At 35.7% G+C, this 17,729-nt stretch overlaps 2 protein-coding genes across 5 annotated transcripts in view; one reads left to right on the forward strand and one right to left on the reverse strand.

The window, feature by feature from the left end:
* The first annotated feature begins 1,016 nt into the window (after positions 1-1,016).
* On the forward strand, positions 1,017-4,505 carry LOC145941844 (uncharacterized). 2 transcript variants are annotated; one of them, XM_083048190.1, is made up of 3 exons: positions 1,017-1,511; positions 2,324-2,598; positions 2,686-4,505. In XM_083048190.1, the coding sequence occupies exons 1-3, from the start codon at positions 1,435-1,437 to the stop codon at positions 3,015-3,017; spliced, it is 684 nt and encodes a 227-aa protein (XP_082904316.1). In that variant the 5' UTR covers positions 1,017-1,434; the 3' UTR covers positions 3,018-4,505. The 2 variants fall into 2 exon arrangements, with proteins under 2 accessions (XP_082904316.1, XP_082904315.1); XM_083048189.1 differs by having other exon boundaries at positions 1,019-1,511; positions 2,324-4,505.
* Positions 4,506-4,648: 143 nt separating this feature from the next.
* Positions 4,649-17,729, reverse strand: part of Src64b (Tyrosine-protein kinase Src64B) — a 41,253-nt gene continuing 28,172 nt past the window's right edge. The window contains exons 2-7 of one of the 3 annotated variants that reach the window (XM_083048185.1): positions 12,062-12,289; positions 11,401-11,532; positions 10,103-10,313; positions 9,770-10,023; positions 8,879-9,589; positions 4,649-8,779 (exon numbers count right to left, since the gene is read on the reverse strand). In XM_083048185.1, coding sequence (XP_082904311.1) covers positions 8,565-8,779; positions 8,879-9,589; positions 9,770-10,023; positions 10,103-10,313; positions 11,401-11,532; positions 12,062-12,104 — 1,566 coding nt within the window. In that variant the 5' untranslated portion in view covers positions 12,105-12,289 and the 3' untranslated portion in view covers positions 4,649-8,564. Of the gene's footprint in view, positions 8,780-8,878; positions 9,590-9,769; positions 10,024-10,102; positions 10,314-11,259; positions 11,279-11,340; positions 11,533-12,061; positions 12,290-17,729 lie in introns of those variants that run through there. The other 2 variants (XM_083048184.1, XM_083048186.1) reach the window with 2 other exon arrangements.

Here is a 17,729-nt window from a genome sequence, read left to right on the forward strand (position 1 = left end):
CAATCTTTAATTATGCTCGTCATAAACGTGCATTTTTTGCGTCCCACGAAAATTCGCAGAGCTATCTTTAGTCTGGTGACATAATCTTCGATTATATTGAGACGAGAAAAAAACGAGTGCAATATTTCAAAATCTTTTCATTGCTGATAGTTTCGGATAACGCATACATGCGAAAGATTATAAGGATATCATAATATGGCAAGCATTTTTTAAAAGAAATCTTGAAAAATTGAAGAGACATAAATCGATGAACAAAATAATATAACAAACAATGAACAATATAATATAACTCATCATGTTTTCTATTGTGAGAAGTTTAAGAAAAGTTTACAAGACTATTTACGTAACATTTATTAATCATAAAAAAAATAATTGAAAAATTAGTAAAAAAATAATTTTCGTATTATATTTTTTAAAGAAAATAAAATTTTAACAAATGAAAGAAAATGATTATATATGTATATTTATTTAAAAAGAAAAACTTGTTTATATATTGCCATTATATGTATATATAATTATATTATATGGATATATGCTCTTTTTCCTTTTATATACATAACCTTACCCTTACCTTTTATATATACCTTTTATATATAATTATATAATTTCTATCAATTTTTTTCTCAAATCATTTTTCAATTATTCTTATGATTAAATATTATATATATATATAGTATTAAATTATAAATAATTTTATATATATAACCATATATAACCATACATGAATGGATATTTTACCTGGACACTGCGTATTTCGTACTGTGAATTTCTGCTTCCACTAATTTATACCACCGTTGCAACAATCAATTTAGTTAGAATCTACCAATATTAATATTTATTCGTCGAATATTTACACCATCTTAATAATAATAATAGGAAAAAGATAAGAAAAGGCGCGGAAAATATCTCTCGATGCTACCGGTCTTCGCGGTTAACGACAAAATGTCGCGTCGATTTAAAGCAATGTGGTCACGTGATCTCGCGCAGCGCCATCTAGGACGACATCTTGTTCCGGTGTCTTCGGGAGTCGCTGGTCGCTGGTCTCCGATGCCGCGCAGTAGCAGTGTTTATTTACGTACGTCATCGTGTCGTCCGATTAATTGATCGCGAGAGTTTACGCGCCTCCGAAACTCGGGTTCAACGCGAACGCGTATCTGTCATTTCTTGCGAGCGCGTTCAACGCTCGCGCGGAAAAGCGTACGCGAGCTGTCAAAGGCGACAAGAGGACCGAGGACGGGGAATAATCGCTCGCTACGCCATCGTCGTCGTACATAAGTCGCACATAATGTCGTCATCCCCGTCCCTGCTGTCTACGTTCTAACCTATCCGAGCGATCCGTCGTGTCGCAGTTTGTTGTGTTTATTCTGGATCCCTTCGAGATACCCGTCTGTCAAATCCGATGCTACGCTTAAAATAGCTCGTAGCTAAGTGACTATGGGCGACGAGGAGGACGTGCTGCCGGCGCGTCTACAGAGGCTCGAGATTGATCGTCGTTCCAAGAGTTCCTCGCAGTAAGTCTCTAGTTACGTATCAATCGAGATAAATTATTCGTAAACGTTGAAGAAGCGAGGATAATTCTCCGTCGAGATCGTATCCCCCGCAGGTTATTCTCTACGTTTACATTCGGGATCGTCGACGGATTGTTGTGTTGCATTTAAAGTTCTTCCGCACTTCTAGCGTCTTGAAAGTTTGGCTTCTTTCTCCATCGACGTGCCTCCCTGTTGATCAATCGAGCTGTCGAGAAACTGTGTATACTCTTTGCAATCGCGGTCAAGGTCTGCCAATAACGTCACGGTACATTATTTGCGATCATACGTACGAACGTGCTTTGTTTGTCGAAAATCGTCGTTTTAAGTATCGGATTCTCCGATTTCTGCACGATGGAATTGATCGAATAAAGAGTACAGCTCGATTTGATGGAAAAAAATATCTTAGACGCTCTATTTTTTAGACACCGAGATTCCCCGTGATGCTGGAAATAACGTAATAGTCTTAAGAAAGAAAGATCAAGCGAGGGAAAGGATATAACATTAATAAAGCATTTGACAGATTTTTTTAGACGACGTAATAATATTTATGAGTGATATTTAACGATTGGATAGAAACTTGTATGTCTTCAATGTTGTTCGATGAAGCTAAGAGCCAAATATTTCTTGTAACGTAAAGTGCTTCTTTGCTTCCTTATTTTTCACCGCTGTATAGCTTGATGTCTCGTATCTTAAAGTTACTTCGGGTAAAATTAATAAATGAGACATTTCAGCAAATTTATTATCTGTATTTTCATGATGTTTTCTTGCAAACTAATTTCTTAATTTTTTTTCAGCATTACAGCGACAGACAAATCAAAGGTGACAAATCTATTCAGGATATATGGCGAGACTTCTGATAGCAGCTACTTATTTCGAAGGAGATCCATGCCTGACAGGTTCTCAGTCAATCCAAAGAGCATTAAAAGTACAACGAACTTCAAGCCGTCTAAGAATGAGAGAGCAGTCGAGAAGACAAAGCTGAGCATCCTTAGAGATATTCTGAAATCAAGCGCTTCTGGAAGTAGCGGTCCTAGTGATAATTCGGTGGATGCGCTGTTCAAGGACACGTGTAAGCTCAGTATTCCCATTAAAAATTCCAAGATAATCAATCATAAATCGGTCATGAAGGACTTCAAGGCGCTGAGAATCAGTAAAGATTGTAGACAGGCCAAGGACGACACTAGCATTCAAGATGACGAGTGCGAGGCCGGCGGTTTTCAGCGTGCTCGTAGTAACACGATGCCGAATCTGAAGAGGGGTCCTGGTCCAGGTGGCGGTGAACAACGAACGGCGGTCGGACAGTCGGATGCGAGTAGCAGCTCGTCTGGCCAACAGTTGTCGAGCTCGCCAAACACTTGTTCGGCCCAGGCGCGAATATCACCACCCTCTTCGAGCGACGTCACGATCGGCGAACTCGCTGGTTACTTCGAAGAGTTCGTCCATATTCCAAAGAAGATGTCACACATGGCGGAGATGATGTACACTTAATATCTGTAAAGTATCTTGAATCTTGCATATACCGGATACAGACTCTCTTTCCGCACACAGTTATCTCAGACTGTGTATTTCATTCTCTATACGATATCATATATCTCTCTGTTTGTTTATGCCTAATTTAATTCACTAAATTATTCTTTTAACATATTATACTTATAACAGATAACATTGGCAAAAGAAAAAGAGAGAAAAAGATATATTCACTTTTTGTTTGTGTATAGTCTCGAAATTATTTAAATATCTTATATATTTAAAAATGTAGTAAGATATACTTTTTTTTTATTTCTTTGTTTTCTTTTTTCATCTGTGTCTGTGCACTATTTGGTTTTCTTTAGTGTATAAAAGGGAATATGGAATATATTATCTGTATTTAAAAAAGAAACTTTTGTATTACGAGAAAGAAGAATAATTGGTTTTAGAATAAATCGCATAAACTGAAAATTAGTATCGAAGTATCTTTCGAGCACCTACATAATCAATAGATATTTTTATACGAATATTTCTGTATCTTTGCATATACTTCGTCTCGCATTAGCTATATTTGATTGACGAATAAAATTTCTGTCTTGCGCGAATAAAAAAATCCTAACATTTTCTATATAATACATTCATTAATAAAGGTGCGGCATTAATATGATACATAATATATTTATCTGCATAGGCTTACGACAATTAATAATAATATAAAGTAATCGTTAAGTTACTTAATGATAATAAGCTTTGGTATATAAACAATGACAACAGTGTATTGATCGTTTTTCGCTTTAGATACAATACGAATGAAAATGCACGTCGACGCGTGATGGTGATACGATGTGAAGAAAACTCGAACGAAAGAGAGCCGGGCGTACGAGAAAATATTATTGGCTACTTGATGTGCGCATCACGTGAGACAGTTCTGTTCTATAAACGATTATATCGTGGATAATCACTGTCCTTTTTAGTGATACGATACTTTTGTGGCTGCCGCGACAATTAATGTCGTTATCAAAACGAGTGAAAGAGAGAGAGAAAGATTGGTTCCTATATCACAGATTTACCGAAAATTTTATTTGAGCGGGGCCACGACGATAGAGTCTTTCTCTCCGAGGAATCGCGCGAAATCCACGATTAATTGAGAACGCAATTTTAAGTACAATGCATAAATTCGCCAATCTCGCCCTTTGTTAGGTCGCCGTATAATTTAATAAATGTCATTTGCAAATAAAAGCATGCGCGGGAACAATACGTCCGAAGTAGTTTCCCCGATAAGTTCTACAATGCGTACGATTATATCATTATCAATATATTGCACGAGAATTACATAATTAATTATACCGGAAATTTGAAAATATTGTTCATTTATGAAATTTATATCTTTTTCACCGCGTATTAATAATAAATATAATATTTGTTTTGCAATGCTCAATCGATCGAAACATTATACAATTATGCAAACGATAAAGTTATCGCATTGAAAATAATTTGAAAAAAAAGAAACTCGCACAAATAGTAAAAGAACAGTCGGACATACGGTTCCCTTGTCGAGAGCAAAGCGCGTGAGCTTAATTTAAACAATATCAGTCTCTAAATCCAGTGGAAAAAGGCCACGACGCCTTTACCATAATAATTTGTAAATACGTGGTCCAAATGTGATCCGAATGAAAACAGTCTACGCGAATATATAACGCGAACGCTTCGGGTCGCTTTGACAACTCGTCACTTTCTTCAAACAACAGAAAAGTCTGAGAAGCATCTAGAACATTTAGAAGTCTTTTCTTCTTCAAATGTCTTTCAAAGATGTCTAAAAAGACATTGAATTTTTCATACATCCTTTAGACGCTGTAAAAAAATTTCTAAAAGATGTTTTAATTTTTAGTCATATTATATGTACACTTATACGAATTTTTAATTTTGCACATGTCTTTACGATGTTTGTGAGACGTTTCTGTTGTCTAGATCGTTCCGGTTGATCTTAATCAGTGTTCAAACCCTATGCATTTCTAATCTACGACCTACAGCAGCGATCATCATCATTATCATCATCGTCATTATTATAGCGAAATTTCCAAGTGATCGTTCATCATGAGAAAACAAGTTTATCGGTATAAAACGCTCATAGAAAAAATGTACTGGACGTAATACACCTACTCTCTAACGCTACGTAAACGCGAAAGCCTTTTCACGTGCACTCTTCCATATGACGTCGTTATAATTTCATTGAAAACACGCTGCACGACGTAAATATCGCCATCAAAACTCCATTTATGGATCCCTTTACAAAATAAGTATCGAAAGTAAAGATCCCGACATTAAAAGCTATGTCTATCTTTATTTTATTTTATAATATCTAGTAAACCAATTTTTTTTTTGTTTGTTTGTTAATGTTATTTCTAACGAAAAACGAAGAGGTGAAATTCATATTACGATTTTTTAATTTGTCGCGCAATAATTGATGAATTCATAAGGTTGTATAGCGTTATTGCTTACGATATTCTATTGTTTGATCGGAAGACACACGTGAAAAGAGGACCGCGCTGACACGTGGATGTAACAATTCTCTACGTTCGTATGCGCGCAACACACTCGCATTTTGCTTCCGCTTTAATCACTAATATCTATCGTATCGTAATGGCTCATCGTATTTATCGTGACAATAAAATGTATACAGTCGGGATCGACCGTACCTCGGTTAACCAACTCTGGTTTTGTATATAGTCGCATGTTTCTAAATCGATTTAATTACGATATAGATAGAGAAAAGGGGGGAGAGAATTGATTACTACCTCTTAAATTAAACAAAAAGTGACACAATTATTGTTTTAGAAAAAAGTAAAATCTCAAAATTATATGTTCTATTTACATCAGCAAGTCATTGATTTTATCTTAATTTATATAGATATAGAAAAAAAAATAAACCGTAACTATTAACAATATTGACAGCGATGGAAATCCAGATGATTGCATCAACAATCTAGATTGAACAATTTCAATTAGTGAATTGCCAACTCTTTCTATATTACAAATTACAAATCTGATCTTACAGCGCAGATCAAGAAGCAAGTAAAGGCAGTACTCATTACAACATTAAAGTTTTATCCTCCCGCTTAATAATTTTTCGACACGACGGTTCTTAGTATATTCAGTATTATATAATATATATATATGTATAATAAAAACGCCTTTACAATATTTTTCCGTTATCCGCGATACTATTAATAATCTATTTTACGTATTTTTTTATCTTCGCTTCTTATAAAGCTTTAATCGCGTTAATATTGAGGTAATTAGATAAACTGACATTAAAACCAGGGCTGGTTTGAACCGAGATTTGGCACAATCGATTCCGTCTCGTGTGACACGCCTCGCAGAGACGACATTGGATTTTGGAAAATCGGATGCGGTTCGCGAGAATATTTTTTTTTCCGGCGAGCCGCGAAGAGAGCAAAATCGCCGATCCCGGCGAGACTGACACGCCTATCACCTAAGAATCCCTATTCTAAATCCGTCGTTTGTGTGCATATCTCCTTTCCTTTTTAGTAGAAAATTTACAATTCTTCAAACACTTTGTACGAGTAACATCGATGACTTAAGTTTATCCGAGATTGCATTTCCGATTTTACTCCGTTACTCCCTGGGCTGCGTAAAAAAACCCATCGCATCGCTCGACGCAGAGCTCGGAGATATTTTTTTTTCTTTCTCAAACGTATTCATACACGCACATTCGCATTTATCCGGATATTAGTAACTTTTTCGCCTCTCTCGTGTATTTTAATTTCTATATCCTTCTTGTTTTCTCTCTCTTTAACAAAATCAACGATACTTCGCAAAAGAGCGTCGTAATTCACACACTGTCAAAATAAAAAAAAAAAAGAATGACAACGCCAATTTGTGCGAGGTATTTACTGCGCTTTCGCAGAATGCTTGGATCAGGCTCGGAGACATATATATATATATATATATATATTCATGCGTACGTGAGACAACTTATATGCTTAGAAATGACGACGATATTAAATGCATCAATATATTGCGCCAAAAAGAAAGAGTTGTACAAACAAAAAAAATCAGTAGAAAGCTACAGGATCTGATTTGTTTTTGGCAGACACATTTTTGTGCATACTCGGAGAGACTTTCGAGCGAACAAGTTGCTTTCATGGAATAAAACGCCGAGACTTTCGTCAAAGTGATATACGTATCATGCTGTGATTCGCGTGTGTCTTTTTACAATCAAGATAAAATTATTGCATAGCAATAACAGACAAGCGTACGTATTATATAAACTCGTATACACGGTTCTTAGCACTTAGGAGGAATAAATCGTCGAACGTTATAATATCGTCTCGAAAATAAAGCTCCGCGCGGCTGTGTGCAATAACCATTTCCATTTTGAAAATACTCTTTTCTTTCAAACTTCTCTCGATGGACAAACTCTACATGAAAAATTCATATTCTTTATATCTAATTTTATCATCCGTTAGCGTATTCAGCCTTCGTTTGAAAATTATGTACTCACGATTGAGTTTCACCACACAAACACAGTAATATGTGTACGTAATACCAAAATTTTTCTCGAGGACTGTGTGTATCCAAAAACTGGATTTTAGGAAAATTCGGATATAACCGCGATGAATCGGATGATCCGAGATCAATAAAATGTAAATACAATGTACTCTTGTACGACAAAAGTCACGTTCACAATATACACGCAACACATACACACACGCATACATTCTTTCCTCTCTCTTTTTCACGCTATATATATCTCGTAATCATACACACTAACATACGATTATATTGTATAATCTATAATTTCGAATTTCATTCTCCAAGCTTATATATCACGTTACTCTCTAATACCGTTTAAATTTACCGGCATTGCTAGTGTCTTTATTGTGGTTGCTCATCGTCAAAAGTATGAAAACACGTTTAAGTAAGTGATCGCAGATTTCCAAGAGGGAAAAGAGGGGGCAGGTAAAGCATGTCTCTCCCTGCGATCTTAGGATTACGTTTTTCGTTTCTAAATACGATTAACGCCTGATTGGTCGTAAAGATTAGAATCTTTAATTTCTTCAATTCATTTCTGAACGGTACTCTTACAAAAATACCGTGACACTCGACTTGCGATCCGTTTTCAATACTAACGTTAACACTAAGGACATGTAAAGGAGTGGGAAGGAAAAAGAGTGGGGAATCACGATGGAATTTTCGGCAGCATTTGACAGTGATAGTTCAGTGAGTTCGCGGCATTTTTTTTTTCGTGAGGATTGATCGCAAAAAATCTATCGGTAGAAAAATTTCGCAGTCGAAAAAAATGCCACTCTCGCGACAACGATGCGGAATATTGCGAGGGGGAGGGTCTCCCACTAAAAAGTCTTTTCTCTCTGCGAGAACGATACAGCCAATCTGCGATGTTTTTAATAAGGGCAACGAGATATACGCTAAATAATTTACTTAGCAGTAAATACCATAAAATTCCATGGCACAATTGATGTGGGCTGGATGAAAGTGACCGTGCGGCGGCAGATGATGGTTTTGCATATACTGATGGGCTGTATATCAGTCCGTCGGCGGTTCGAGATACGGTATTTCGCTAGTGACATTAAACGACTCGAAGTAGTGATTCAGGAACTCGAACGTGGGTCGCTTCTCGGGACTGGCATCCCAACACTGTAGCATCAATCGGTAGATGCTGTCAGGCAGCGGATGACTCAACGGTTTCGGCATACGATAGCCCTTGTCCACTTGCTCGATCACTTCGCGCCCGTGCATACCTGAAAGACGAAATTAACGTTAATATATAGAATTCTAAAATGTAAATTACACTGAATAATAATAATCGTCGCGCGCGAAAATAAAACAGCGATACTCACCGGGATAAGGAACTTGTCCGTAAGTGAAAAGCTCCATCAGCAAGATTCCGTACGACCAGACGTCGCTCTTGATGCTGAACCTACCGTAAACGATGGCTTCCGGCGCGGTCCACTTGACGGGGAACCTGCTGCCCTGCTTCGGACAGTACTCGTCGTCCTCGATCACCCTGGCGAGGCCAAAGTCGCAAATCTTTGCCTTGTTCTTCTCGCCGATCAGTACGTTTCTCGCCGCGAGATCTCTGTGTATGAGCTGCTTGCTTTCGAGATACTCCATACCGGAGGCCACTTGAGCCGCGATGTAGATCAAATCTTCAAACTGCATGTACTTGCCGTCTCCCTTCCGAAGGAAATCCAATAGGCTACCGTTGCACATGTATTCCTGTACGATGTAGATGGGCTCCTCCTTTGAGCAGACCGCATACAACGCAACCAGATGCCTGTGTCGGAACTGCTTCATTATGGCAGCTTCTTGCAAAAACGCCTCGGTCGACATAGTCCCCGGACGTAACGTCTTCACCGCCACTTCGATCTTGTTTCGCCACTTGCCGTAATAAACCTTGCCGAAATTGCCGTTACCCAATTCCGAGATCAGCTGTATCTCGTTCCTATTGATCTCCCACTTGTCGCGTAACTCGGGCCCGAGATCCCACATATCCGGTTGTGGTTTCGGACAAGGCTTCGACAGTACGTGACAGAGGCCCAATGCGTTTTCTAGATAACAGAAATACGAAAGATGAGTATCATTCAATACAAAGATATTTCGTTAACTCTGATTTTATTTCTGAAATCATTAATTGAAGAAAACCAGTAGTAAAAGTAAAAGTATCAATATAATATTAATGCAAATATATTAACGTTTATTAAGACATTATAAATTCAAGAAGCACTTACTGCTGTATGCCATAACGAGAGCCGGTAAGCTGGAAAAGGTTTGATTGGTGGCGATAAAGAAACCGCCATTGTCGAGCGGCTTAATCTTATAATGTTTTACGTGATGGCCCCTTCCTTCCTCCCAGTCCTTCACCGACAAGCTGTAACCCCGGGGATTGTGCTCGCTCGGCCTCACCAAGAACGTCCCGCGAGGATTCTCGTCCACCAGCAACAGCTTGCCCGCCTCCTTGCGCGATACATTTTCGAAGAACCAACTGCAAAGAACGCGATACATTAGATACATGATATCTCAAGAGGATTGAAGAAAGAATAGAGAAAACAATAAATGCTCACTCTTCGCTCTCGACTGATCGCTCGACGGCCACGAAGTTCCAAGGAATCAGGCCTTCCTGCAGGGTCGTTAAGTGCAATACTCTCCACCAGTCCGCTTCGGAATCGTCGAGGACCTCCATTCGGTCACCTTTCACAAAACTAACATCGGTGCTTTCCCGCGCCGTATAATTGTACAGGGCCACCACGATCTTGTTGGATCTTTGTGAGTGTGCTGTATAACGGAGAGAAGCACAACATGTACGTCTGTCTCATCAAAGTATTCTCCGAACAATGGAGAAACCAAGAAACTCGAATCGGTTAAAAGTGATTTAACTTTGAAGAACTTATATATTAAAGTGACTTGAATAGGAAACCTATTATCATTATTTAAAGTAAAGAACCGGAATATCCTAAAATACATAGAAATATATATGTAGTGTCTCGATTTGTATTTATAGACATAAACATACACATCGAATTTATATTCTAAATTTATTTTCTAATTTTATAGAAACATTATTTTAAAACAATTTAATACAATTATAAGAACTCTCCTGAATATAATGAAATCGAAATAAAAAATGTGATAATAAGAGCCAAGCGCAGAGTAAGTAAGGCGCGTATATTTTATTGTAAATATTACTGTAAATATAAAATATGCATATCATCAGTATAAATATCGTTTCGGTCTTCTTTTAAATATAGATTAATATCACATAAATAAAATCGCAACGCAATCAAACGGGTAAAAATAATAAAAAAAATTATTAATATAAAATTCAAATTGAGAACTCTCTCACGTCGTCCAAGCAGTGATGAATTCAAAGTATAACTTTCAATGCATTTACAGATATCATAGATGCATATTTTATATTTAAAATAATTTTATATTTACAATAAAATATACTGCGCTTGGCTATTTATCTCGATTTGATTATTTTTAAAACTTTATATAAAAAACTAGTATAATTTTAATGAGTTTCATTTTTGAATTAATAATAAATTTAACGTAAAATTTCATTTTTTCATTATCGTCAATAAATATAGTGATCATTCTTATGCGGAATGATATGATTAAAATTAACCGATTCGAGTTATCGATAGAAACATTTAAAAAAACAAGACAACGATTAAGCTAACGCTAAGCGATTTCGCAATAAAATGTAAAATTGGATTACTTGCAACAAACGAAATTCTCTATCTTCGCCCAGACGGCCGTTCTACATAAAAAATAAAAGAAGAATAACATAAATACACACATGCAGACTTAACAGGCGGATTCGTTTTACGGGGTTGTTGATGCGATATCTGTAGCTTACAGGGTGTCGGTCTCGGTCGGATAATATCCGCCCGAGCTTGCACGCCTCTCTGATTTGGGTCGGCGGTGTATCGGTCCAAGGAACCTCCATTGCTGTGCTTTGAGCTGAGTCCCGTCTCTGCCTTCTTATAACCTGAACAGAGAGAAGAATCCGTCTCTCGTCAAAGGGGGGACCGATCCGATGAGAAATATATCTTTTGTTTGTACAAATCTTAAGTAACTCTCTCGACCTGTTTATGCACCGTCTGATCTAAAATAAACATTTTTCTTGAGAATTTATCCCGGTTTACGGGTCACAATATCAATGTAAAAAGATTTAGAATAAAATTGAGAAGACAGAAATTAGCAATAATTAAATTTAATTGACAATTACTGTTTTTAAAGAATTACTTATATCGCCTTCAATATAATTTTTATCCATTTAAGACGACCCATTTAAGACTTTAAGACGACTTTTTTTTAATACTTCGAAAAATTAAATTCGATTATTATAGACAGAAAGAGAGAGAGGGAGGGGTGGAATTTTTTTTCTAATCGTAGTGGTTTTTAATGCAAACAATCGATTTTCATGCAACATGTTTTGCTGGTAATTATTACAGTAAAATGACGCAATAATTACTCCTATAAATAACACGTGTTATCGATGAGGATAAAAGACTCACCGATCGGTTGAGGCTCTTGCCGTTTACTGCAACACTTCCCCATCCTGAATCTCGTTCCTGATCTGCCTCTGCGCGAGTCCTACGCACCTTCTATCCTGGATCCATTTACAGGACAAACCTCCATCGTCCGGTGAAACTCGACCCGGATGACCTGTGCGATGTATCGCTACGAACTCTCAAAATCCTCTCACCAGTCCACCCATCGCCGTATTATCAGACCTGCCACTCCTGCAACATAAGACAGACAAGATCTGTCATGATTTCGTGCGAGGATTATTATCACAGCGGCAATAATCACAGGATGCAGTGTCGCGATAAAGGCTCGCGAATTAACAATCGTTCGACAACGGAAAGTGTTGATATGCTTTGATGAAGTCGATGACGTAATTGCGAAGTCACCATGAAAGAACATCGCGTAAAATGACTAATTACAATATTACTGATAGCGTCATTCCACGGTTATTATTTATTATTCCTTATCGTTTTATTATTTTCCGATTAGTTTCTTCATAATCAAACTGATTATCAAAATTCTCCAAAATAAATGTCTAAGAAGCAATTTTTTAAAAATATTTAAAGCTCAGAAAGACTTCGCTTGCTCATCCTCCAGCTTGCTCATCCTCCAGCATATACAGAGTTTTTAATTAAACAGCCAAGCCAAATGAGAAATGGGTCATAGAATTTTCAAGGAAAAAATATAGTCGAGATATGTGTAGGTACATAGAGTATGTTCAGTAATGAACATATGTGTATTGTAACATTCAACGATATTGTCGGAAAGTATAAAATATTTTTCCCTTTACACAAAAATGTGTCGAGATGTGAACAGCAGCGTTTAAAATAATTATCAGTTATAAAAATAAATAGTAAAGATCGTCAAAATCATTATTATATATTTCTATATTCTGAAATGCAATTAATTAAAAGAGCAGATTTTTGAATCGTGTTTTATAGCTATGAATAAAGATTTAATAGATCCTTATATCTTTAATTCGTTCAAATATTTTAAATAAATCTTAATACTCTTGATTTAAAGTTAGCTTTACGATGATACTTAACGTTGAGGATTCGAAAACTGCGAAAAAATGTGCGCTGCAATGAAATTCTCATGAAGGGGGAAAATGATTTCAGTTATCAACAGGCAACATGGTCGGCCCTGCTTAACGAATGCGTCCGTCACGGACCATCTCCGCGTTCATGGACACGAGAAACAATTGTCGTGGATCGATTTTGGATGTGGGTCGGTCCTACCCTAGTGCCAAACGCCGCGGAAGCGATGGCGATACGACCACTACGTTGTCTCTCGTTCGATCGGTAGAGCTCGACTACAAGAAACCGCTATAGGATGTACAATTCGTATACTACACCATCGCTAACCCCTATCCATGTTCATATGTGTATGCTTATGCACATGAGAAGCAAAACGATCGATATCCCACGGTGTGGGTTCGCATATACTATACGATATACACTCGCCATCCGGCAGAGCTTTTACGTGGCGAACAATGCGCTTCTACCGTGGACAAAGACATATTAACGTTAGCATCAGGGCGAGACAGCCTGATCCGAACCGACGTCAGCTCCCATAGGGAGTTGTTAAGTTTCATAAGAGAGCGGAAAATTGTAACAACTAATTGTAAGCTTGAATAGCTGCAGTTATCATAAAGTCTTTACTTAAATTCACTACTTAACACTTTTAGGCAAGTTCAGTCGAGTAAATTTTCCGTCTATCTAAAATGTATTTAAAATTCAATATTGAATAATTATTAAAGTGATTGAGAAAGATATCTAATTTTTTATTTGTACACGGAGAGAATTTTCTCTTAGAATTTACCCTGAAAATCATGGTAATCGTGGGACTATGCAAGTTTAGTAAAATTAATCAAACATGTTTTATATTTTATTGTGCTAGATATTATTATTTTTATTGTGATAAATATTAATCAGAGAAATTCTCATAAAATTCTTTCCACGCCATATTGTCCCACGCGATTACCATGATTTTCAGGATAAATTCTAAGAGAAAATTCTCTTACTGTAGTATTAAATAAAAATTGGTTGAAGAATCCTGTACTAACGTAAAGAACGCGAATTTCAGTATATATTTTTTTATATATGTATGTATATATCATGAAAGATATTTAGAATAATAAAAAATACATAGAAGCTTCTGATTTTAAATATATTATAATTTATTTAGATAAAAATTGCTTTTCCTGATAAAATATTTTTAATTATTATTCAAAAGAAATTCTAATGCTAAAATAAACTAATAAAGGAATTATTGAGTATTCTCAATAAATGTATTCGATGATTATTTTATCTGGAATAAAAGGCTATTGTTATCTCAATATAACATATTTTACAATAAAGAGTTGTATTCTTATCGCGTTTTTACACATGAGATATAGAACTGCATAATATCAAACGCATAATTTCCCTTCAAATCACTGCCACCAGCATACTCGTCCTTACTTTTACTTCCGCTTTATGATTTCGCGGTACAACAAAGTACTCTATCCTGTCTCGTACGATAAAGTATAACAGCTAACGCGTTTTAGAAACGACGTGAGAATTTATCGGCCAACGACGCCGCGTGTAGATACTAACCATAAAAATAGATCGTAAAAGCAAAAGAGTTAGTTATTGTTGCCGATGCAAAGTATCTCTCTCTCTCTTCCTCTTGAAGTAACAACTTTGTTGTTTTCCTACAGATTGCACGCCGACAATTTCCCACATCGCCTGCATAAAGTCGTAAGACATACAGTCAGAACATCTTAATGATATTAAAGGTGACAAGGAGAACTTTCTATAAGTTCTCTGTTGAAAATATATATGCACATAAAGCGTTTCAAAATCACCAAAATGCCAATTTAAAGCCAATTTTCTCTCGTATTCATTATTACTAATTTGTAGCACAATTTTATTTAGCAATCCATAATATAACAATTATTTGTCTTGTTAATTATTTTTTGAAATTATTATTCATACAAAAAATTATTATTGTAATCCAATTTTTTTACAAACGCTTTTATAGCTTCCTCTCTTGGCCAGAACAAATTAGAGAATATTTTTATCTCTCAATTATATTAAACAAAGTGAAAACGTGCGTGCGTGCGTGCGCGCGCGCTCGCGCTCCCCTTTTGCTAATCTTATTTTCGTACTAATCGATAACGCTTACGCGTCCGAGGTAGACAAAGGAGCAACCACGATTGCGAAGTACAAGGTAAAAGTTTGCGCGCGTTGAAATTAAAGATAGAAGAGACGGTATACGTAAATCTCGAGTTATCTCGCTGACGTTATATGGGTGGAAACGTAAGTGCGTCATCTCTTTAGGCTGACTAAATCCGCTAATTAATGCTTCAAATCGATCTGTGAGACATTTAATTGAAGAACTAACTTTTAATTCGTGAAAGTAATTCGGTAAACTAAAGATCATATAATTATTTTATTCGTAATAATGATCGCGTATTAATTTTTTCCATTTAATTTATTTCGTGTATTAGGCCCTGCGCACACACAATAGGAAAAATATTAGGAATAAATATTAAATATTAGGAATAAGAATTATTTTAAAATAGTAAAATCGGAAAAACTCTAATATAAAAATACAAATTTGAGTATAAAGGACTAGTAAGGGCTAACTACTAAGAGTCCTTTATACTCGAATTTGTATTTTTATATTAGAGTTTTTCCGATTTTATTATTTTAAAATAATTCTTATTCATAATATTTAATATTTATTCCTAATATTTTTCCTATTGTGCGCAGGGCCTTATAAATCATTGTATATGTAAAGAATATAATTTTTTTAAATATTGAAATTTCTTTCTACTATGGCGAAGATAAAAGCATAGAGATTACGAGTAAAGTTTGAATGACAGATTACAATCACATATTGGAATCTGGATTGAATCATAGAGTTTCGAAACTTCCGCGTGTCGTGACAAGGATCATAAATGACTGCAATATCGCATGAAAAGTACGAATCTTGCGATTCGATTTCCGATTCCAATCGGTGATATCAATCTGCCGCTTTATTTAAAGATTTAATCAGGAAATCATTTGAATGCTCTAACGATTCGGATTTGAAACTGCATATTTTGTTTTATATCGTTATATGTATAAAGCGCTCGTAAAATTTTATCTCACAATAAAAAAAATATTTTAATAATAGATATTTAAATTTTAATATATATTCATACTTTTTTTAGAATCGCATATTTTATTTAGTTCGAGTTTAACTTTAAATTAGATATATATGTTTATAAAATATTTAATATTATCATTTTATTTATAAAACTACAGTAAAAAAAATTTAAACTTTTAATTTATATTCCGGTACTTTCAATTATTGTGTCTTAAAGGTGATACCGTGAGAAAATTTATAGAAATATCTGCTTTCATTATTTGTACGAAGAAAAAATTAAATTTTTTGTTGAGCAGCGGAATTAGCGCATTTCCGTTAAAGATGTGTCGTGATTATAGGAGTGGAAAAGCTGTTTACGAAGAACTACTCGGCTCTCTTGCCTCTCTCGTCCAAGCCAATGTTTCTCAATCACGAAGCAAAACGGAAATGCGTTACTGTCTATTTTTCCTTGCTACTTAGCGGTAAGACAGACAAGAGCTTCTCTTGGTCGCGCGACAATACAAGGCGTGCGGAAGCAAGAAGATGTTCTTGTCTTCACATTTTAATCCTCGCCGTTCGCGCTATCAGCTCTCCTTCTTCGAGAGAAGTCCGGGCTTTCGCCAAGCGTTTAATTCATAAAACATTCATCAGGCTATAACATGCCGTGACGGAGGTTTTGTTGCACGGCAAAACGCACGTTACTAGATTCTGTTTTTCGCCTCGATCTTTCGTATCAAGAGGAAAACCCGCTTCTGGTTGGATCCTTCAGCTGCACATGATATATATCAAGCCTTGACGCGCCATTTAATAGATAATAAATTACTACGCTTGAGAGATTTTAGTTGGAAATTCAAATTGATGGCATTTGGAACGATAACTAATATAAATGTAATTAATATAGTCACTATAATAGTTGAAAATTAGCAATATAGATTAAAATCGCGATTTTATTTAATTAAACATTGATGCGAGCTATTAGTATGAGATATTTTGTACGCGTGTAAAATTGTGTCACAAAAAATTTAAATTTAAACAAATACAATTTACTAAGTAAGAAATATTAAAATATGAAATAATAGTGAATATTAATAGTGCATGGCATAAAAGTATGTGCTGAAGGATTAATAAATTCATTGAAAAGCAATCGCGAAAAGATAACTTAATAATTTTTAACGAAAAAATCTATCATAATAAAATTATATAACCAAGTGATAAATTTTTCGTCGAGAGACTGGAGATAATATTTTTAGAGATCAAATTCTACTATAAAAGAGAAAAAAAACTGAAAGATTTCTTTTTTCTTTTTCGTTTGCACAACTATTTCAACAGAGATATATATAAAACTATTATCTTTCGTACGTTCGTCATTATTCGACAAACACAATCAGTAGCAGTGAGACTCTCAGAAAACTATGCCGAACAAACACAAACATTAAAACAATAAAACTTAAAAAACTTTCGTTCCGCGCAGCTCCACGCCAAGCACGCGACTAACTGGAGAGGAAACGTACTTTCATCATTTCCGACAATGATGTAAAA

This window comes from Prenolepis imparis, unplaced genomic scaffold (assembly GCF_030444845.1).
Source record: "Prenolepis imparis isolate NDT839.2.m4 unplaced genomic scaffold, iyPreImpa1.0 SCAF_10, whole genome shotgun sequence".
NCBI classification, from domain to species: Eukaryota; Metazoa; Arthropoda; class Insecta; order Hymenoptera; family Formicidae; genus Prenolepis; species Prenolepis imparis.

Coding starts and splice junctions, on each gene's coding strand:
- LOC145941844 (XM_083048189.1), top strand. CDS start 1,435: ATGGGCGACGAGGAGGACGTGCTGCCGGCGCGTCTACAGAGGCTCGAG. Junction 1,512..2,323: donor CGTTCCAAGAGTTCCTCGCA/GTAAGTCTCTAG, acceptor ATTTTTTTTCAG/CATTACAGCGACAGACAAAT.